The sequence below is a fragment of the Xiphophorus hellerii genome, chromosome 5 (genome assembly GCF_003331165.1).
Source record: "Xiphophorus hellerii strain 12219 chromosome 5, Xiphophorus_hellerii-4.1, whole genome shotgun sequence".
Classification (NCBI taxonomy): domain Eukaryota; kingdom Metazoa; phylum Chordata; class Actinopteri; order Cyprinodontiformes; family Poeciliidae; genus Xiphophorus; species Xiphophorus hellerii.
The window spans coordinates 10,035,299-10,057,652 of NC_045676.1; the positions used below are offsets into that span (position 1 = coordinate 10,035,299).

Consider the following 22,354-nt stretch of genomic DNA (forward strand, 5'->3'; position numbering starts at 1 on the left):
CAGGGAGATCTTTATCTTTTTTCTTTTTTTTTTGGTGGTGGATTGTACGGAAAGCCAAAACAATCTGCCTTAATGACAAGCTCGCACAGTGTGAAAGTGGAGAAAAATTCCTACGTTTTGGTGTAAACAGTTGAAACTACATAATTTTCACTGTCTTAAGTTAAATCAGACAAAACCTCTTGTGTTAGGTCAATTAGGATTATCAAAATGATTTATGTTTGCAAAGTGCCACAATAACGAGAGAAAGAATAGATATTTATTTATGAATGTCTTCAAATTGAGAAGCTTACATAAAAAGATAATTATGATCGCTTTAAACAAAGAGAGAAAGCCCAGACAATAATGTCAAGTCTTTAGAAACCACTAATAGATTAACTGACACATTTGAGTTAATTGGGAGAACACTTGTGGATGTATTTCAAGGCCACAACTGGAACACACTGGATAGAAAGGTGGGCTTGACAAAAATATTAAAGAAAACTGCACTCATACTGCCTCTAAAAAGAAAAGAATGGCAGGGATTTAAACAAAAAACTAGATGGTCTACTTCTTTTCATTCCAGTCTAAAAATGGGTTGCCATGTTCAACCATCCCTAAGAAGATAAGGTGAGGTAAAATGTTGCCAAACTTGGTTCCATTGTCTCTCGCCTGAGCTGTAAATGATAACTTGTGCTTTTGTTTCGCCACATTTAGATTATGGTAGGCAGCACACTTTACATGTGCCAAACCCAGAATCTCCCCAGACCGGTTGCAGGTTTGTCAGAATTCATCTATCAAGCTCCTGACAAAATGTGGCCTACATTGTTGGCTTTCTGTGTGTTTTGTTGTGTGTTTCAAGATTCTTGTTCTGATTTGGACTCCAAGTCTCGGAGATAAGCAAGCACAGGGTTGTAATGGAGGACCTCCGTTTATCCCCAGTAGTTCCCTGAGGATCATACTAAACTGAAAACAAAAGGAAACAATCTTTTCTTCAGAGACTCCAAGACTCTGGATTTCTCTTTGAACACGGGGAGCAGCAGAGATCAGCAGAGAGCTGTTTTCTGGTAATAATTTGACTTCGTTGATGATAAGTTGACTTAATAACCTCCTTATTATTAAGTCACAATGGATGGGCAATGAGTTATTCTTTCTGTAAGCAACTCCAGCCAAGCCCAGCCCGTCTCCTAGCAACCCAAGCGGTGCACCATCACTTTGATCTGCTGGTTTTACCGCTGTATGCGCTGTACAATGGCTGTTGGAAAAGACAAGTGTTTTGATCTTGACTTTCCATTCAGAAACTGCGTTCTTGACGGTTGCGCAGGAGGCTCCGTTTCTTCTTCTGGGTCTGAGCGTTGTACAATTGTGCATCAGTTTGCAGCCATTTTCACATGCATAAAGTGCAATCGTATAAGAAAAAGTATGAATGCAAATGTTGAGTTAGGGAGCTCATTTGGAAATTTGTTATAAAGTGACAAGAAGCTTTATCTAAAACAGCTCATTCTGAAAGGAGTCCAAGATACAATTGAGCAAAGTCAAATCTTATCATCTGAGTGATTTGTTGCAAAAAAATGTAATGAACATGCTTTTATAGCTCACAAACATATCCTAACTTTTTTAAAGAAGCATAATAGGTCCCCTTAGTCTTCCCAGATAAATTGATGTAGGTGGTCACTGACTTAAGCCCCCTCCCGACAGCATCTTGTGGTGACGCCAGTGTGCCTGTTTATGTAAACAACCTCAAGCAAAAATTTTCCCTCTGCCGTATTTTATTACATTGCTGGATGGAGACAAGCCCATCCTCCTTGTTGAATTTGCTCATACTGAAAGTGAAACTAAGAACAGCATAGCCTATAGGCTGCAGCTGCCGTGTCATTACCATTCATGTAGAACTCACGGGTTGACAGAGGAGCTTGTGGTAAGTATACTAGACTATATATATTATTATTTTGAATGATACACCGCTGTGGTATGTGTCATTCGGTCCATACATTTGACCCCACGCTGAGGTACACCGTGTGAGGTGGCTGAAGTGTCGAGGGAAAGAAAAGCCGTCGTGAACAGCGTGCCGTTCAGTGTAGTCCGCCTTTTTAACTGACTTCGTGCCACCTAAACGCCACATAAGCCGTAAGTTTTTACCTTCGCTTTTTATTCGGATAAAATACATCAGCCTGACGACGAAAAATTCCGTTTCGGGGTTTTCTTTCGATATAAAGTGACTATTTTTTTTTTTAAAAGTCGGTCATTTGTCTGAAGGCGTCATTTATAAGCTTGTAGTACATGTTTATAAAACAAAGGACCTCCTATTCTCAATTTCAAATGTATTCAAATGTTGAATTCAAATGTTGAATGCTTTGCATCGACTGCTGGTTAGAGCTGTGTCGTTTGTAATGTGGAAATCTTGCCAGCCTTTAATTGCAAAAGAAAAAGGCAAAATCATGATTGAGGTTGAATAAATACAGCGCCTACCACTTATTTTACAGTAAAACTGAGGTTTCGATTCACATTTTAATGAAGCAAACAAAAAATCTATTTCACTCTTTTTAATTAAGTTCACATTTCTAGAGCAATTACAGCATTTAGATTATAATTTTGTCATTAGCATAAAGGCAATGAAGGGAAAAAGGGACAAATGTTCTTTTGCATACTATTCTCTGATCTCTGAACCTTGTCGTGGAATTGAAAGCTAATTTTAGAAACATTTTTCCATGCTGGAAAAAAAATCTACTTTACACTCTATTTGTTGTTGATATACTTACATAAAAGCAACTTCGTCAGACTAGTGCGCCACAAAGTACTACCTGCAGGTCAGCCAGGTATCTACAGCGGCCTGCAGGTGGCGTACCAGGTTCTGTGGCTGTCAGTTTGTTGCTCCAGAGTGTGTTTTTAAGCAGATGGACTGATTTACAAGGGGTCCTATATTTTGATAGCAATGATTTGTTACAGATTTTTTTAAAATAAAGAAATATTTTTCTGATTTGTTCAATTTTGTGAGCTACAGTTTGTCTACTTGAAGTGCATTACAGTGTAATAGAAAGGGTCTATGAATGATAATCAGAAAGGTCAAATAGGGACATACTACATGCTTTAATTGGTGACATATATATTTCAGTCTAGCTACATGTTTTCCACCTGAATGGAAAAAAAATATAAAATTTTTTAATGCCCAAGGATTATTTAAATCATATAAAATCTATCACAATTTGTGGGTTTTTCTTTATTCTAATTTTTATTAAAGCTTATATGACTTTTTGGGTGCATTTCCCATTTAGCTCTGTTAATAGAATAGAATAGAATAGAATAGAATAGAATAGAATAGAATAGAAGTACTTTATTCATCCCAGCAGGGAAATTACTTCGCAGTTACAGCATAGAGACAAGACACAATAACAACTACCACTGAGTAGTAGTTGTAGATAAAATAAAAATAAGATATAAAATGCTATAAATTGTAAAATATAAAATGCTGTTAATATGAAAAGCAACTTAACTTAGACTTAGACTGACTTTATTATCATTTTGCATGCACAGGGTGTATACAGAACGAAATTTCGTTGCATACGGCTCAGAACAATGTTTTGAGGTTCCAATGTTATGAGGTTACTCCGGAATATAAATCTAAATATAAAATATAAAGTGCAGGAATGACAGTAAAATAGAAGTTATTTAGCTATGTACATGTGCAAGGTATGAAGTGGAGACCAGTTTTTGAGTGCAGTCCAGTTAAGAGTTCAGCAGTCTGATGGCAAGTGGGAAAAAGCTGTTTGGGAACCTGGTGGACCTGCACCGGATGCTGCGGAACCTCTTTCCAGAGGGCAGCAGGGAGAACAGTCCATGGTGGGGGTGTGAGGGGTCACTGATGATGTTTCGGCCTCGGGACATGCAGCGCCGGGATGAAATGTCCTGAATGGAGGGAAGGGGGGCACCGATGATCCTCTCTGCAGTCCTTGCAAAGATTCAAAAAATGCAGATATGTACATGTAAATATATGTACAGCAAGTGTGCCACAGTGCAGTTGTGCAAAATTGGACTGATTAGTGCAGAACAATGATTTAGCTTTTATTGTACAGTGAGATGGCATGTGGCAGGAAAGATTTCCTGTATCTGTCCCTATACGACAGCGGAGCAAGGCAAACTCTTTTTAGTTTGTTTTCCAGTTTCATCTGACCATGTAAAAGTAGTTTTGCGCTGTTTCTAGATGCTTCTGGTTCTTAGTGTAAAAAGGTTTTGTCTCTCAGTGCAAAACCAGTCTGCACTGTTGTCTGTCTTGTCTGGTCCTGTTATGGACTGACATCCTCTGCAGGGTGTAATACATCTCTCGTCCGATAGTCGTGTAATAATTAGGTGAAGAAAATGGAAGGATTGAGGATGTAATTTGGCCACCATTTCTCTTATATTAAAGATACTAAACATGTTCTAGTAGGTAGGACTCCCACGGTTAAAAGTATAGCCATTCTTCGTGCTGCAGTGAGATCATCTGTTTTTCCAAACTCCCTGGTGTGAACGACCTCCTGATCATGCCGGATGTGTGAAAGAAATCAGATGACAATGGGGATTGTACAGATGTATGTTCTCAAGAGAAAGGTCTTGGCATGTCCTATGTACACAGCTGAATTTCTTCATTCAAATATCTAAGCAGCTGCTCATTCTTGACCTCTTAAAGCGGGCAGTCAAGTAGGAATGTTCTCTCACTCTAGCCTTCAAGGAATTATAATATGCTTGTGAATACTTTTGCTTTCACATAGGGGCCTGTCTCCGTTCCATTTGTGATGGTGGGACATTGACGTATAATGCTAAACAGAAATAATGCATTTCACCACTGAAATGTGAGGACAAGAAGGTGCTTTATTTGAATGGTCCTCATTAAGAGCAATAATGCTGAGTTGGCTCTAGCTACTGAAATAGTGACATTCCCTCCTTGGTTGTGTGGTTTCTGTCCTCCCTTTAAGATTTACAATTTGTGATGCTGACTGTTTTTCTATGTAGCAGTGATCATTTCGGAGGTTTAAATTCAATTGTGTGACGTTGGCATGTTAAAATGTAAATCACAGAAGAAAGCTACCAGGCCAGATCCAGCCAGTGGAAATAATAAAAAATGCCTCCCCACATACACACCCCGTTTAATTAAACTCGTGAGGATGGAAAAATTCAAGAGCACTTTCTCTTTCAGAATGACTGTTCTAACAGACGAACTTGTCAGATAAAATGACCTTGTTTGTGCAAAGCTGGTCAGACCGGTTTATATAGAACTTGATAGGGAAGGTTGATATTTACTGTATGAATCTTTTGTCAAAGAATACTTCATGTTAAACCTGAGTTTAAAACTGATGAGAGACACTATGAGGTCCAAATCCTGCCTGATCATACATTTCTCACCGAGGCACTGCAAATTTGACCCAGTTCTGGAATTTCTTTTCTTTTTGTTTGACAGAGAAAATTCTCTTTGAATGTAAAAATAAACACCCTGGCGTTCTTCTGGTGAATTATGATGTAATGAATGAGGATGTTTCTACGGAAACATCCTCTTTATTTATGCCCTTTATTTTCAGAACACTATATTTTTATGCTAAGTAGGAAGTTTTGTGTTTCTGGTGTGAAGTTTTTGTTAGAACTTCATAAGCAGTTAACCAGTTTCCTGGCGTCTTCGTTCAGTAAATTTCCAGATTAGTTTGATCTCAGTCGCTGAGTCTAATCTGAGACAGACCAAGTGGACTTTTGCCTTATTGGAACCAGTCCAGTTTAAAACCTGTTAAAGCTGACACTGTTATAAAACTGTTGGTTGGTTGTTGTTTTTTTTCTTTTTTTCTTTACAGAGAAGCCTATAATTATTTACAAAGGGAATGAAGGTAGAAGACAGTGTGGTTTTACTGTGTGAAACATATACAGAGAACTGAACATGTAAACTTTTCAGGTCACAGTAAATGTTTGAAATAAAAGTATAAAATCTTATACAGCATTATAAGGGAATGCTATTTTACTAGTATTGATATTTTTTTAATTCAGCATATCAAAGTTCCTCTGACTGGAAATACATTACATGTTCTGTTCTCAGCACGTTTCACACAGGAATATCAACTGTAAGCTGCATTTCCAACATAAATATTGTTGTGACAGTGGTTTAAAGGCTCATGAAATATTGTTTAGCTAAACTACTCACCTTTTTTCGAACTGCGATTTTAAGACAATGGAAGTCCAATTATGTCATGGCCCCAATTATACTAGTCATTAGTGTACCTCCAGCTTATGAGTTCAAACTAAATGAAGGCATTAAGAGATTTTTACTGAAGATAAGATAAGCACTTCTCACCTTACGTTATAAACTCTGAACTGTCTCTTTGATACAGTCAGATGTATTTAGCTGTGTGGAACTCCTATAGCGTTGACTTCCTCAAGCTATCTGATCCTTAGTTCTGTAAACACTCGACCTGAGAGTCATATTTTCTGTTTGTTTCTGTCAGGATCATTGGATTACAGTCACCAAAGTGCATGGTGATAACGAACCAGCTGAGTCCCATAATTATATATCAGTAAACAACAATAAAAGTCAGGCGCATCTTCTAATTCGGTTACAGACATATTTCTCCTCCATCTTATGACAACCCATTCCTTCAACTCATGTTCTGTCTCAAGGGAACACAAAGATGTGCGGTCCCTGAGTCGATGGATATCAAGTGCACCTTGGTATGCGTGATAAAGGGATGTTTGAGGAAAAACAACTGTGAAAACAAAGAACTGAATAAAAGCTTGCGACTTGGCCTGTCGATGCTTGTTGCAAGATGTTTAGAAGGCAGGATTTGTTCTTGCTTTTGACAAAATAAAAACCTTCACAAAAGACTCATGTTGGTATAAAACAAAAACAGCGTTCCTTTGCTTCACATCCAGTAACTCTTTATGGGAGATGAAAGGTAGCTCTTGCCACCATTCAAGCAAGTTCCTTCATGGAAATCAGGCAGCAAATCTCCAAAGTTTTTGGTTTATTTCGTTCAGTGGTGGGAAATGTCAGTCATCTGCAGTTGCCTTTATTGATAGTCATAACTCGGTGACAAAGTACAGATCTGAGTTTTGATAATAGATGTACCTATGTGAGATCTCAAAGAAACATATCTGGAACACTTTTACAGATTTCACTTAATATGTCTCAAGTCATGATGTTTCTTTGTACATATTGAGAGGTTTGTTTTAAATCTGTCATGTTATCAAAAACACAATAATCTTGTCTAAAATCTTAAGAAGAATTTCTTCCAGTTTTTTTTTCCTTTCTGCTTAAGATTTATCATTCTCATGAAAGGTTGGGGCAGTATGAGATTCTCATGATTTGGTGACCTTGTTAAAAATATGATTGTATCATTCACACCAAAATGATGGTGGGATTTCATTGACTCAGACGAACTGATCAGATCGCATCCCTAATCATTCCTTGTTCTGGAGACACTTCCAAACCTTAACGCCTTGCAATAAACTCAGAGTTGATCAGATAAGAACTAACTTCACCATAAACTAAGGCCTCCTGGACCAGTAGCCAGACGCCATCTTTGAATCTGAGTGAGCCTGAGCAACTCACAAAAATAAGGTCAGGTTTTCCAATTTAGTTTGGGCTAAAAAAGACAATATTGTCTCGTTTTAACATGTTAACAGCATTAACATGTTGTTAATGCCCCTGGCTGAAGTGTGCTGATGTATGGTGTGATGGTTATTATTATTTTTGTCTCTGTTTTTACTGATCAAATGCTGTGATACGTTAAAGGGATTTGCATCTTGAGCAGAGTTTAAAGACTTATTCATCTTTGCACCGTTTCTCCTCTCTTCCTTTCCCCCTTTTTTCACTGTTATTCTTATCCTTCTTCCGTAAACACATTTACTGTATTCTCACGCAGTGCCAAAGCCACAATCCATGGTTTAATTTACCATTAGGCCTGAACACACGGCCGAGTTTTATGGCTCTTTGTTCCAAAGCGGGTGGGTAATTTAGAGGGCCTCAGCCTGCCTTTAGTTTCCTTTCCCTTATCTCTCTCTCAGCAGGGGCACATCCTGATTACTTATTCTGTGCTTTCTGCATATGTTTTCCCTTTTTCTTTTCTTTCTTGTTTTAATTAGTTAATTAGTTTTAAAGTTATTTGTCAGTATTCCATTTCATTTGGTCTTATTTTGTTCATTAATGTGATTTCATCTCCAATTTCTTGTTGTCTTTTCCATCAGTAGTTACATTGCATGAGAAATAAGTTATTTAGAGGATAGTTCAGCTTTAAAGTTGGACTATTTTGTCAATAAATTCTCAGACTTAATTAGAAAGAAGCGTGGCAGTGATCATTCCTTGTTGTGTGAAGAGTTTCTCCTGCCGGTAGTCTGAATTCATTCCTTCATGAGAAACTGACAAGTTTAACTACAGAAACTTTAGCGTTAATAATAATTCATTAATAATAAATTTTTAATCATAACAGTTAATAATTACTTAAACCAAACATTCATGGAAGTTATGATCCCCAACAATGTAAAACGTAAATAAATGTGTAACATGACCTAGTCGCTGTTATTTGAAAAGGGCAAGTCAACATTTAATCCTTCAGCTTCAAAAATAATGTAGCTTTTTTAGTTGTCATAATACTTAACCGAGTGTTAAAAAAGTGATATCAGTATGTTAATATGCTGGGCTATCAGCCGACCAGTGATGGCATAGTTACTTTGAAAAAGTAACTTTAATCAGATTACTGATTACGCCTTGAAAAAGTAACTTAGTTAGATTACCGATTACTTGATTTGGAAAGTAACTAAGTTAGACTAAAAGTAACTATTTTAGTTACTTTCAGCAGCTGCTAACAACAACGCTCCACCACCTGTGAAAATTACATTGAGCTTTGCCAAAACTTAATTGCAAGTTATTTTATAATGGTAATATCAACAATGTGTCTCCACTTATAGGGTTGGACTGAAGAGGAGATTTTTTTAATGGTTACAACAGTACAAGAAAAAATAATTAGTAATTTGTGCATTTTTTTGTGTTCCAGTATTGTCTGGAAAACTAAACAGGATTTTAGGCCCCTCATTCCTCCTCCCCCACCCTGCCCCAGCGTCCAGGTTCTGCGTTACGGCCTTGTATTTGCTGTCAGAGTGCAGCTCACAGAGCTCCTCTTGTGACTCCACAGCTCAGATGGCTGCACACATTTGTGACACTTAGTTTAATATTATAATTATAATGGCATTTAGTTGCACAACTTTACGTACTCGTTCATTCGTGGCTGTTTCCACGTTCATATTAGTCTCAATGTTTGCAGTTTTCTGGAGCGCAACGCGAAGCGTCATTAACAGGTAATATATTAACTTGACATTAACAAAGACACAGCGGGATGGATCCTCCGGGAAATGATGGGCAGGGAGAGCCTGACTAAAACTAACTGGATCATCAGACAAATTCTGGGGTTTATGTCTGCTTATATCCAAACCCAAAAGCCGCAACTCATTAAATCTGCAAGTTACTTTAGAAATAAACAAGCTGAAAGCTGCTTATAATAATCGGACTTGGCGAACGAAACTCAAAATAGTTTCTGTTTTTCCACCAACAAAATGCGCATCTCCCTCCTCCCTCCGTTGCTTTTGTTTCTATCGCTGCTGATACTGTCGCATAGAAATGGCGGTTACTCCCCAAGACGCGTAGAGGAAATAAAATAAAATAAAAATAGATAATAGTAACGCACAGTAACTAGTGATTTCGATAAGTAACTGTAGTCTGACTACTGGATTTGAAATAGCAACGCGTTAGATTACTCGTTACTGTAAAAAGTGGTCCGGCGTCAGTAAAGCGTTACGCGTTACTGACATCACTGCTATATTCCACTTATAGTTTGCCAACTGTAGTTACCTCCAAAAGAGTGATGGGTGGCCCTTCTTTAAATCAAGTCAAGTTTATTTGTATCACAGATTTCAGCAAGAAGACAAGTCAAAGTGTGCTACATGGTAACAAAAAAAGAAATGCTACATTGCAGTGGCAGAAAAAAAGAGAGATAATGAAAAGGTCACTCTAAACAAGTGTTTCAGCAGTTTTCTGGAAATTTGTTTCATAAGAACGGAAGGCTGCTGCTCCATGTTTGATTCTGGTTCTGGGAATGCAGAGTAGACTTCAACCAGAAGACCTGAGAGGTCTGGACAGTTGATATAATAACAGCAACAGGCCTTAATGTGTTTTGGTGCTAAGCCATTCAGTGATTTATAAACAAAGTTATTTTAAAGTCTGTCTGAGCTACAGGAAACCAGGGTAAGGACTTTAGAGCTGAAGTGATGTGCTCTATTCTAGTGTTGGTGAGTCAAGTCGATTTCACTTTCTTGTAAGTGAGACAAGTGTGGTAGCAGTCTTTCAGTCTGCTGTCCAGCAGTGCATAGCAACAGTTTTACTTTGCCTCATAAAACCTGAAAAAACAGTGGTTATTCTTTCACTTCGAAAATACAATAGTCATTCCTTCACCTCATTAAGATAAATAAATAGCATGACTGAAATTTTTTGTGGTTCTGAAACCGTATTTCTTAACATCTTGGTGTAGCGTCTCGTGAGTTGGTCAGTTTTATTACTTTCCTCAGTCTCAAAACTTTTACAATCCGTAGACATGAGCCATAGATTTATTTTAGTGCTAATCTTATCTTCATGTCCTTTATGTGGTGAGGTCAACATATGTCTGACAGGTGCTTTTTCACACCCTATGCACATTCAATTCTCAGCTCGATTAATCTTTAAGAACAAACTTAATTGATTTGGTTATTTTATTTCAGGTAAAAAGACATGGCCTCCAGTATTCTCCTCCTCTTTCTGATCATTTGCTTCTGTTGCTGTTATGGACATGCAAGTTGTAAGTTTAAGCAAATAAAAGATTAATTTGTTTAACATTTTTGTTTAAAAATGAAATGCTTCCGATGATTAATTTAACTTTGTTTCATTTTTGCTTTTTTCTGTCAGCAGCCTTCGTCGAGGTGGTATGTGATGAAACAAGCATTGGTCAGGTCGGCCATCAGTCTATGCTGACCTGTAAGGTTGAAACCACACAAGAGACAAACGGTTTAACGATCCTTGTGGTTGTCTGGAAAAAGAAAGGAGATGATCAGTTCTTATCAGCTCTTGATAAGAGAGCTGGCAAAGAAAATAAACTCCAGCCCGGCTACAAGGTTGCCTTGAACAACAGGACCGTATCTTTGGTCATCACTGACACTAAAGTGAAAGACGAGGGAGACTATACATGCCAGGTGGTGACAGACAGTGGTAACGCCATCAAGTCAACAAACTTCAAAGTGACAGGTGACAATAACAGATTACTGTTTTAAGAAGCAAATCCAGGTATTTAAAAAAATCTGAATATCGTTGGGACACTGGATCTCATACTTTAGATAGATTCATTACAAACAGAGTGAAATATTTGAAGCCTTTATGCCTTCTAATTTTGATAATTATGTTTTACAGATAACAAAAAGCCAAAATGTAGTGTCTCAGAATTGTTTTATATTTGGAGAAAGTTCAATGTTTGAAACTTTTAGAGCACACAATAATCAGCAAAATCACTCAAAACATCCACAAAGGTTTCCTAAGCCTTTAAATGTTTTCCCACTCTGGGTCAGTACTCTGTCATGGGAATACTGCTGACTGGACAAACATCCAGAGGACAGTTAATGACACCCTCCACAAAGAGGTTAACCCACAAAAAGTCATAGCTAAAGAAGCTGTAACCAGGAATATGCTGTGGTCAAGCATATTCCTGGTTACCAAAAGTTAAGTGGAAGTAAAAATGTGTTTGGAAACAGTGAACCAGAGATAACCACAGCCATAAGAGAATTGTCAAGCAATATCCATTTACAAATTTGGGAAAGTGGATTAAGGCTGGGGTCAGAACATCCAGCTCAACTAGCATCGAAAAATCCTCCAAATGGACTACAAATGTAGCATTTCTTGTGTCAGGCCACTCCTGAACCAAAGGCACAAGAGGCAACATTAGAAACGTCTAACCTTTCTTCTTCTGGGCTAAGAAGAAGAAAACTGGACTGTTGCTCTGTGGTCTAAAGTTCTCTTTTCAGACAGAAATAAATGTAGCATTTCATTTGGAAATCAAGATCCCAGAGTCTGGAGAATAAGTGGAGAGGTAAAGATTTCACAGTTGCTGAAGTCCAGTGTAAAGTTCCCATATTCAGTGATGGTTTGGTTTTCCATCCCATCAGCTGGTGTTGGTCCATCAGCTGGTGTTGGTCCACCAGCTGATGGACCAACACCAGCTGTGTTGACTGAAGCTCATTCAGCACAGAAATCTACCGAGGTGTTTTAGAGCACTTCATCCTTCTACCTACAGACCAGTTTTATGGAAATGCTGATTTTATTTTCCAACAGAACCTGGTACCTGTCCACTCTGCTAAAGGCACCAAAAGCTGCTTTAATGCCTATGTGTTGCTGTTCTTGATTGGCCCACAAACTGGCCTGAATGCTGTGGAGAACCAAAGGGTTATAGTCAAGTGAGCTGCATTGTTGGGCTTACCTTACACCTACGCAATGCCACAGGCTGATCTTTTTCGTGCCACGTCGCAATGACAACCAAGCATTAAGTGCATAGAAATAAACATTCTTTTCAGAAACCTGAGTTTTTTGATATTATGTTATATTCAAATTTTCTGATTTGATAAACTTTTGGTTTCATTTTCTGTAAGCCAAAATAATCAAAAGTGCAAGTACAAAAGGCTCCAAAAATCCACTCTTTGTGTTATTAATCTATGTGAGATTTACTTTCTGAAATGAGGGACAAAATATTTTGAACTTTTTTACAATATTCAGATTTTTTTAGGTACACCTGTACTTTTGTATATCATTAGTTATTGTTGAATAATTTTCTTCAGTCAGTTGGCATTCTATGTAAGCTGTTTTGCTGCGTCTTAATTTTTTCGACTGCATCAAATTTTGTGTTAAAATTTTAAAGCTCTGTTTACTTGTCGAAGATGATCGTACTCAAATGTCATCCAGATTTGATCAATTCCTTTTGACTGGGACTGATCAGTGTTCAATGTCCTTTTTGGTTTTTACTTTGCTTTTGCAGCCAAATACCATCCCCCAACTGCAAACATCAGTTATGAGAAAGGCATTCCAAAGTCTTTGTTTTGTAAGGCTACTGGTGGCTACCCAGCAGGTGAACTGCGCTGGTTTGATGAGAACCAAACAGAGTGGACGAAAAGTGCAGAGCCAAGAGTGAACAAGATGGAGGATGGTCTGTCTGAACTCTCCAGCAAGCTGCTTTTGATGCCAGGATCCACCTTCTCTGAGTACACCTGTGCAGTCTACAATGCCAGCGGCAACAGAGTGGACTCAGTTGCAGTAAAATTACCATTTACAGGTATGTTTTGCTGAGTACACAGGTGTGTTTTGCAGAGCTGTAACAAACACATTTTGGTTAAAAATTGCTCAATCTAGGACCAACCACACATGTTTTTCTTTGGCTTGTGGGAGGTTGAGGCAAGGTTTAACCTTTCAATGGAAAACTCAGCTGTGAAGGAACTGTGGGCCATATGAAGACAAATGTTCTGTAAATGTTCAACTGCAAAACCAGAAGTTCAACAAAACAAGACGACTAAAAATGGAGGTCTTGCTGTGCTGAATTAGTTTCTCATTAAAGCTGCAAGATGGTTTCATTTTGTTTGTTAATGCTTGTTTCTTCAGACACAAATAAGTAAATAGACATGCTGATGCATGTCCTGATCAGATATATCTGCCAATCCAAACTACAAACATTTACTACAAGACAGCACATGCTAGATTAGACAGGGTATGGAAAAACTGTTCTATCTCTTCCTAATGGAAAAACTTTTCAACAGCACTGAATGTAGACGCTGTCTAAACTGCAATCTAAATTTTCAGATCTGCCATACAAATTAGTATTTATTATTCAACTGTTTGAATCAGCAGTAATTCAGCTGTTAGCTGCCCTTCATCTTTATTTGTTTGGGGTGAAGCACCTTAAGCAGCATACCTTATTTTAACATGTACTTGAAACCTTTTTCTGTTTTATGTCATAATTCAACGTTTAAAATCAATAATGCTTTACTGCTCCTTTCAGGACCGGAACCACCAAAGCAACTTTCGGCAATAATTGCTCCAGTCTTGGTCGTTGGGTCGCTGATTGTGGGGTTGCTGCTCGTACTGTTAATCTGCAGAAAACGTTCCCAACGTGAGTATATGTTTGATTTTTGGATCGAGATTTGAAATAAAGATAAATGACATCTAAAGAAGCTCGGCTGAAACTTTTACAGTCCTGTTTTTGGGGCAGTGTATGGGATGGGTGCCTCATATATGGGGCTATTAATTTGGGGTTCCAGTCCTCACCTTGGCTCCTTTCCTGCCTGTCTTCCCCCATTTTGTCTGTGTCTGCCATTTCCACTAAATCTTAATTCAGGTAAGGGGAAAAGGAAACTTCAGTAGTAGATGACTGTCTGATTTTGGACACCCCCAAAAATTATAACATGCCTGGTTTCATTTAAAGATAAAAGAACACATATCTAAAATATTTAATTGTACTGTAATTAAGGCTTAGTTTTTAGTAAGTTTTTACAAACACTTTTATGTATAAGAATAAAAGTCTTTACAACAGTACACCCAGCAAATCTCTTTCTTTCCATGACTGATAAAGTTGCATCAATACTCCCACAGATGTTGCTTAAGTAGATCTAAGAGGCAAAACTCAGAATGTCGTCTGACAACTGTAGCAATTAATTTAGTTGAGTTTCTTTCAAGTCTGTTGCCAGATCACCCATGTGTTATTTGGAACAGAGTTCACTGGAACTCTTATATATTTTTTGAAGCATATTTTTGAGTATTCATTGTCACAGTTTTAACTTAAGTTTACCATATACCTTGTACTCACTATCCTAATACAATTGGCATTTTTTAAATATAATAATAATATGACATTGGTAGCAGCTTAAAAGACAAGCCCAGAGGTCATTTATGGCCATGTTTTCTTCTTGTGCCAACTTATGAAACAAGAGTCTGTTAAAATAGGCAAAAAGTAGTTTAATCAGAGTTAAAGAGGCTACATGTTATTGGGCCTGATGCAATTGCAGCTAATTTTTGTTGCACTCTTTAAAGCCGATGTGCTCAGCAGGGGTCATATTTCATCATTTCCTTCTCACAAACAATAAAAGAACTATGAGGAAGGGTTGATTGCAGGAAAAACTTGCATAACCGCTGAAAAGTGACCATTCAGGTTAGGAAAGTACCTCCTGTTGTCACACAGTGTGAAGCAGCTTAAGGGCCAGGAACTTTTTCATACTTCATTTTACCGTAAAAATGGTTTTTGTTGTTAAAGGTTGGCTAAAGTTATCAAAATGGTAGATTTTGCTCTGAGTGTATACCCTCTGTCATATTTTGCCTTTTTTCAAATGTCTGACAGAAAAAAACCGGAGGCCCTCAACCGCTCCTCTTATGGGTACGTCCATCTTTGGACAAACTGTAACAGCTCTTGCTATTCTTTTTCAAATGGGCATAAATGGCTAACACTAAGTTAAAGATGGAGGTCCTTTCTGTATGTATTTCTGTCAATACTTCTGTCAGCTCTTTAGATTAGTCTGCATTGAGACCTGTTGAGCCGTCTAATGTTGCATGTCGTTAGGGTTCAACTAGTTGCTCAGTATTCACGTGAAGAATAGCTAAGCACATTTGGGGAGTTTTCCAGTCAAGGTTAAATCATACTTACATTCCAGTCCTGTTGCAGCATCTGGGAACTTTGCATGAATCATATGTTCATGATTAACCAGTAATCTCTTCTATCCTTGGACTAAATCCAGCATTTTTACTTTACTTAAACTAATACTTCTGGGCTTTTAGAGTAAGATTCTGTTGAAAGCTGTAACAGTCTTATTTTCAGAAGATCATTCAGCTGAAGCTAATGGCTAGTGGCTAAGACTTGTACAGTTTATGCTAACAATGTTTATGCTAACTCGGGTTTTGCTTTGGCATTGGACAGTTATTTACAAATATCGAATTTTCTGTGTGAAACATGACCTGGGAACAGAACTGAGCCTCCTTTTTGGAGAAAATGTAGGCGCTTGTGGCTTGGATGAGTCAATACAATGTCTGGAGTGTTTGGTGCATTACAAGCTAAAGGTTAGGATCAAAAATGTGTTTTGTGAGTTTTAGGTTCTTGGATTTGATGGCAGACAAGTTAAATAACATTTTCTACATTATTGTGAAGAACACTTTAGCAGTGGAAGAAACGGTTGCAGCCTTTTTACTGTAAAGTTTTACGATGTAATTTTGTGAATCAGTTACTAGCAGCTACGTCATAAAATTTTTGCCTCGTCTTGCATGATATTTGAGCTCCTAAAACATACAAAACAGATTTTTTTATTTTTAAGCAGATCTGTTTAAAAACAGATTTGTTTTTAAATATTTTGAGCTTTTTTGCAACAGAAAATACTTAATTCAAACCGTAGCATCTACTTTTCCTTAAAAAAGAGGTACAGCCGTTTGTGGAAGTGAGTCAATGATCATTCCATCTATTCTCAGACTCTTCTTCTTTTGAATTTTAATTTATTTCATCTTGGTGTTACCGCCCCCCCACTGGTGCAAATTTAGATGCAGATTCTTAAAAAAAAAAACTAATGCAGGAAGGAATATCTGTGGTAATGGTAGCTGAGGTATAGAGTTATTAACAGGTAAGATAGTAAGTTACGGTGTATATCATGATACTCCATAAGGACTATTTTCTCTGTGCTCAGGCTTCAGGTGCTGGGTGATCTGTCTGTGCTTGTCTGCCTTAAACTTTAGGTGGTTGTGGGTTCACATCTATTTTCTACAACTGCATATTCTTACAAAATTTCACACTTTCTTTTAGGGACACATGACATGGTTCCCCATTCAAACCAAGAAATCGGTAAGCATGCCAATGTTATAAGAATCAATTGAATGTATTTGGTTTATATCATTTCACACAACATTTACACTGGTTTAAATAATACGCCTGTCTGCAGATCCACCTCCTCCTTACTTTGAGGAAGTCAAAGACAGCATGGCCTAAGGTAATGCTTAAACTTTTACACTGTAACTGAGGATACTGTTTATTCCTACACAGTCTTTAGTAAATTTCTTAAATCTCCTTCTTTTTCTTTCAGGAGACCCAACGAGCTGCATTTATGTATTCGCTTTCTACCAACCTCCAAAATTAGCATTTCCTTCTTTGCTAACCTCCACATTCATGATATAACTTTCTTACAATGTAAAACTGTGCATAGTCAGGGATAACTTGTACTGTGATTCACCAGTAAATTCTCAATTAATCTGAACGCAGCAGAAATATTGTTAAAGAGAGATTAAATCAAGTCTGAAAACAAGATGGGCCAGTTGAGTGGAGAAGAAGCTGAAAGGAAGGGGGTACACATTTAGGTCCAGACATGTTAAAACAACACAAAATGGGATACTGGATTATAGTTATTACAGGAGGACTTGGTCCAACCAGAGTAGTGGCGGATGTTCAGGGAAATATGAGAAGACAGACACGTCGGAGTTTGGCCCACACTCTATAGCCTTTGGCAGCTCAGCAGAAGTTTCTTTGTTTTCCTTCAACTTTTTTGTGATGTTATGTAAGATGTATGAGGAAAGCACTGCATTGGATTAGAGGGTAGCTGTGAATATACCTACTAGCGTATGTGCATTTTACACTGAGTGCGCTACACATAGACATTTTGAGTGTGTATGAGTGTGTTTTTAGATGAGAAGTCCATTCAATTTTGTAATTTTTTTTTGCAAGCTTTGGCAATTTTGTTTCTCCTAAAAATGGAAAACATTGAAAGAAGTTTTTATTTTTTAAGAATACATCTCTATAACCAACTGTCCAGCAAAGTCTTCTCCTACAGGAGGTAATAATTCATTCAGAAAGATGAGCCGTGCACTATTAAACAAAAACTAGGATTGTAACCTGTAAACCAGAGATCATTTTTCTTCTGTGAAATTCATTGTGTCTGCAGCTGCTTCTTTGTGTGAACTATAAAACTGTGCCAACACTCTTCTAAAAGATGTGTGTACCAATTCTTTGAAAATGACTGATGTGCTTGTTAAAGTTTTATAGAGTGAATCACTGTTGAATCAAAGAAAAGTGCATGTCAGTCTTTGGTGAAAGCGTGGCTTTCGTATGTGTGATGTTGTGCTTAGTACCAGATTTCATTTCCTTTTTCTTTCTCCCGAAAAGATATCAGATGATGGCCCATTATCTTTATAGAAAAAAAACAACCTATTCTTCCCTAAAGCCAAAAGAATTGTCTTTTGTGCTTTGGAGTAATGTGAAACTGCACTTATGTAACCTTTAATCAATTTGATATCTTTTCTCCATCGTTGGTTTGGTGTCATCCTTTTTGCTACATTCTCTAAAGAGGATACAGAACGGGTGCTGAGTTATTGTACAGATGTTTTTATAGTGAAACGGAGAATGTAGCAGGTTCACAGGTCTAGTTATGAACACAGCCCTCAGACACCTCTGCTAGTCTATCAGTAATCTTGTACGCTAATGATTAACAGCTTCTAAAGAAAAGCACCAAAAAAATCAAGGTTTCAGGGGTTTTTTTTGGCTAATTAATCATGTGGGTTATGTTTTTGTTATATTTTCATAACTTTATCCTGTCTGTACAACAAGTCAGTGACCATAAAGCTCTAACCACTGCTGCATCGCATGATTTAACGTCTACTGTATAAATGTTTTGAGTGTGATTAAAATGAAATGAAAACTTTCATTGATGAAAAATATATATATTTTTATATTTCTTCTGTTTTGATGGTTTCGGGATATTTTACGCAGTTCTCTTTTTATTCAGTTCATTGAGTGGATATGCTAAAAATCCCATCTAATTATTATGCTGACGAAAGCTGTATCTTGTGCTTTCACATGTGACCTGTAAACTTTTTCTTTTTTTTTTAACATGTTTTGGTCTGTTTGGGCTATTTTTGATGAAAGTATGTTTCTGGATTTTCCCAATGCTCTCCAGGGACTCGGATAATTTGGCATCTATCTTATCCTGTAGTCAGAATGACCCTTTTGGTTTCTTTTCTTTCTTTACTTTCTCTTTCATGGAAATGGTCTCTATGTAACTACTGGGCCTCATGCTTGTACAGCTTTCACTGTTTCTGATGTATTATGCCTGTTTTGAAAATGATTAATAAATTTTGATTGTTGAAAAACTAAGATGTTAGTATGTGCTAACAATGTGCTATGGCATTTTTCTTTTCAAAACTTAGATACTGTTTAGCTTATCTTAATGGCTTGATTTCAGACACATGAATAAAGGATACCAAGTATAATGTTGAGTGAGCCCAAAATTGAGATATTAATGTTAATCAAAATCTATAGAGTTAGTGAATCAAAATTTAGAGACCGGTTGGAGTGACAAAACCAATAAAGTCACATGTTTTCCAACATAAACATGGGCACCTTATTTTTGCCGTATTGTCTACTTGTGGCTTCAGAAAGACTAAATCCATATATGAACTTGTTTTTCAAACTTACTGTCTTTATGTGACCTGTTTTCCAAAAGGTCCTTTTGTTTGTCTAGACTCTACATCACTCATATCAGGAAGACCTCAGCTTTGATGTGTCACCGAGTCGTAAAGATATGACCTATTTTCAGACTTTACATGAACAAACCATTGTCAGGACAGACCTTTCTTCCTACAGCAAAACCAAATTTATTATTAGTCCCAAACACTGAAAAGTTTGTTTTTTTTATATATATTCTTGATGGATAAAACCATAACCATAGACGGTGACTGACCAGCAGCTGAGGAGGCAGGCAGCTGACTTATTATTTTGGTTTCATGCCAACAAGTTATCCAGTAAAAAAAACTTGTCTGACATAAAACCTGACGCTTCTGAGAAAAAGCAAGAAATGCAGAAGAAATTCAACACAGACGTGAAGCTCTGATTAGGCAATAAATGATCTCACTGATTGACAGGAAAGCTAAATCTTCAACGTTTTTTTTAGTTTCCACAGTAGATGTTTGAGCTCGTGCAGAGAGAAGCACTTTTTAACAGCCAAATATTCCTTCTTGAGCAATAATTGTAATAAAAAAAAGAAAATATGTTTTTCCATGTTTTAATATTATATAGAATGTGCAGTGTTTCTGAAGGACTTCTGGAAAGTTCTTCAGAAACACTGAATTGGAAATAAGTTAAGGATTTTGAGCTTTATTACATTTTAAAACACTGATCTTATTGTAACCATAAAGTTGTATGTTTATGTTTATTTTATCACTTGTACTTAGGTATAAGTGATAAAAAGCCTGTACTTGCTACAGGCCATTGTTGTGGTCATGGTCTGTTTGCAGTTGGACAATCTGTCGTCACGTTTTATGATTCTGTACTTTATGAGTTGTCTAGTGTAAGAATAACGTTAGTTCTTTTCATTTTTTTTTTTTTTACCCGTTTCTTCTCTGGCTGTTTTATTTTGGTTTTCAGCTTCTTCTAATTACCGCCATGAGTTTCTCATTTCCCTTATGGTTTTGCTTTTTGTATATGAACCCGTCTTTGTTATGAGTTTTGTTTCCTGTCACATTTGCTCCAGTATCCCAGACGCCTGCTAAGGAATTTCCTACACTTGCACAGTTTTTGTTTTGCTTTAGAAACTTTGTCAACTACTTTCACTTGCTTGCTTCTAAAATATGTGTTTTGCTTCTAAAATATGTGTTTTAGAAGCAAGCAAGGAGGAGATATCACATCTAATATCTCCTCCTGATGAATCATATCTGACTGATATGTCTTTGGCTTTTTTCCTTGAACAAACTCCAGACTGTGAAACATTTCTTTCTTTCAGGAATTTATTGCCTACCAGTGCTGGACTGTCAACATTAGTGCCTGACAACTGGTTGATTTTGAAATATTTAAAGGTAAATATTTGCATTGTACTGTAAAACATTTGAAGGTGGTTTAACTTGAAAATGAAAGGCCCCCTTGCTGCCTTGAAAATGCAATTTAAGTCGACAAGAAAATTCTTTTGGTTTTAACAGAAATGACAGTTCATGAAGTTGATTTAACAAGAGACAATGTGTGTAAACATTAATTTTGCATTGAGAGTTTTAACTTAATGCTGCAATTTAAACCAAATATTTATTTCACAATATGGAAGAAAAAAAAAAAACGGTCCTCACCTAGTTAAAAATCCACATTTCTCTATTATTTTACTCACATTATCAAGTTAAAATAACAACTTATTTTACTTTAGAATAATTTAAATTCTTGTTTCAAATTGCATGAACAAAAAATTCTGATCTGATAATGAATTTTATTAAACATCACAATGAATTCAGCTCAGAAACATTTAGTGTGAACAGGACATTATCCTCAAGCTTTAAAATAAACATTTGGTAAATAACACGAGTCAGATCAATGTAACGCTCTTCCATCTCAGGATACAAAAACATGCCGCTAAGCATTCTGGGAAATAGTTCCTAATCCTGTCTTTTTCTTCTTTCAGTTTTTAAGTGCTAACCTAAAAACTCCAGTTTATTCAACTCTTGGAGGTTTGACAAAATGAATAAAATGTTAACACAACTTACAACAACTAAGTTTATCTTTCACAAACTCACACATTTAGGTTCAAAATCTAAAACTCTAATTTTATTTGATTTAAAGAGTAGAAGATAGTGGACACAACTAAATGCGGCTGAAATGTTTGACAGTGTGCATCAAGAATGTTTTCTTGACATTTTCTTTGCCGAACTGGTCAACCTAACCCAGTTTCAGAGTTTTGGCAGAGGAAAAAAGGAACTTGTTCAAGATTTCAAGACATCATCCATTGTTTAAAACGGAAATAGCTTCAGGATGAACATAGGCAAACTTTTAAAAGCACATGAGAACCTTCTATTGTTGTAGTTGTTTGTAGAGTGTACAGTTACTTCCTACCCATGAAGCAGGCAACAGTCTACAACTACATTCAAGAATTAGGAAATGTATACTGATGAGGCTTATTTGTCAAATTAAACTTTTAACTGGTGTCCTGCAGTTTTTCGATGTGTCTCTGTTTTGACACATCTGAGTCAAATAAACAGGTCATTAAAACTCAAGAACTTGAACACATACTAAGAGGTAATTCAGCAATGTCATTCAGGTCTGTTGAACCAACTATACAGCTAGTAGTTGCAGGACTGGATTTGAGGACTCATGCTTTATCAAGCTAGATTAAGAAAAAAATAGTCATTAGCAAGCAGCTGATAAAGAGAAAATGGAAAGATGTGGGAGATCTAGATCAGGGATCCTCAAATCCAGGATTTGAGGGTTGGTGTCATTTTCTCATGTTGTATTTCCAGATGTATCCAAGGTGTAGTTGTTGCAGCACCCCTTTTTTAATATTTGCTGTACTTGTAGAAAACAAACACAATTTAATGATACATGGT

The 22,354-nt window shown here is 36.9% G+C and overlaps 1 protein-coding gene across 5 annotated transcripts; it reads left to right on the forward strand.

Annotated features, from left to right (window-relative positions):
- The first annotated feature begins 1,768 nt into the window (after window positions 1–1,768).
- LOC116720002 (titin) lies at window positions 1,769–19,151 on the forward strand. Of its 5 annotated transcripts, none has more exons than XM_032562954.1 (9): window positions 1,769–1,894; window positions 10,732–10,808; window positions 10,916–11,251; window positions 13,026–13,319; window positions 14,040–14,150; window positions 15,372–15,407; window positions 16,815–16,853; window positions 16,951–16,998; window positions 17,092–19,151. In XM_032562954.1, exons 2-8 carry the CDS (start codon window positions 10,742–10,744, stop codon window positions 16,995–16,997), a joined length of 930 nt encoding a protein of 309 aa, XP_032418845.1. In that variant the 5' UTR covers window positions 1,769–1,894; window positions 10,732–10,741; the 3' UTR covers window position 16,998; window positions 17,092–19,151. The 5 variants fall into 5 exon arrangements, with proteins under 5 accessions (XP_032418845.1, XP_032418844.1, XP_032418843.1 ...); XM_032562953.1 differs by having other exon boundaries at window positions 10,919–11,251; window positions 14,040–14,149; XM_032562952.1 differs by having other exon boundaries at window positions 10,732–10,805; window positions 14,040–14,149.
- The last annotated feature ends 3,203 nt before the right edge of the window (window positions 19,152–22,354 follow it).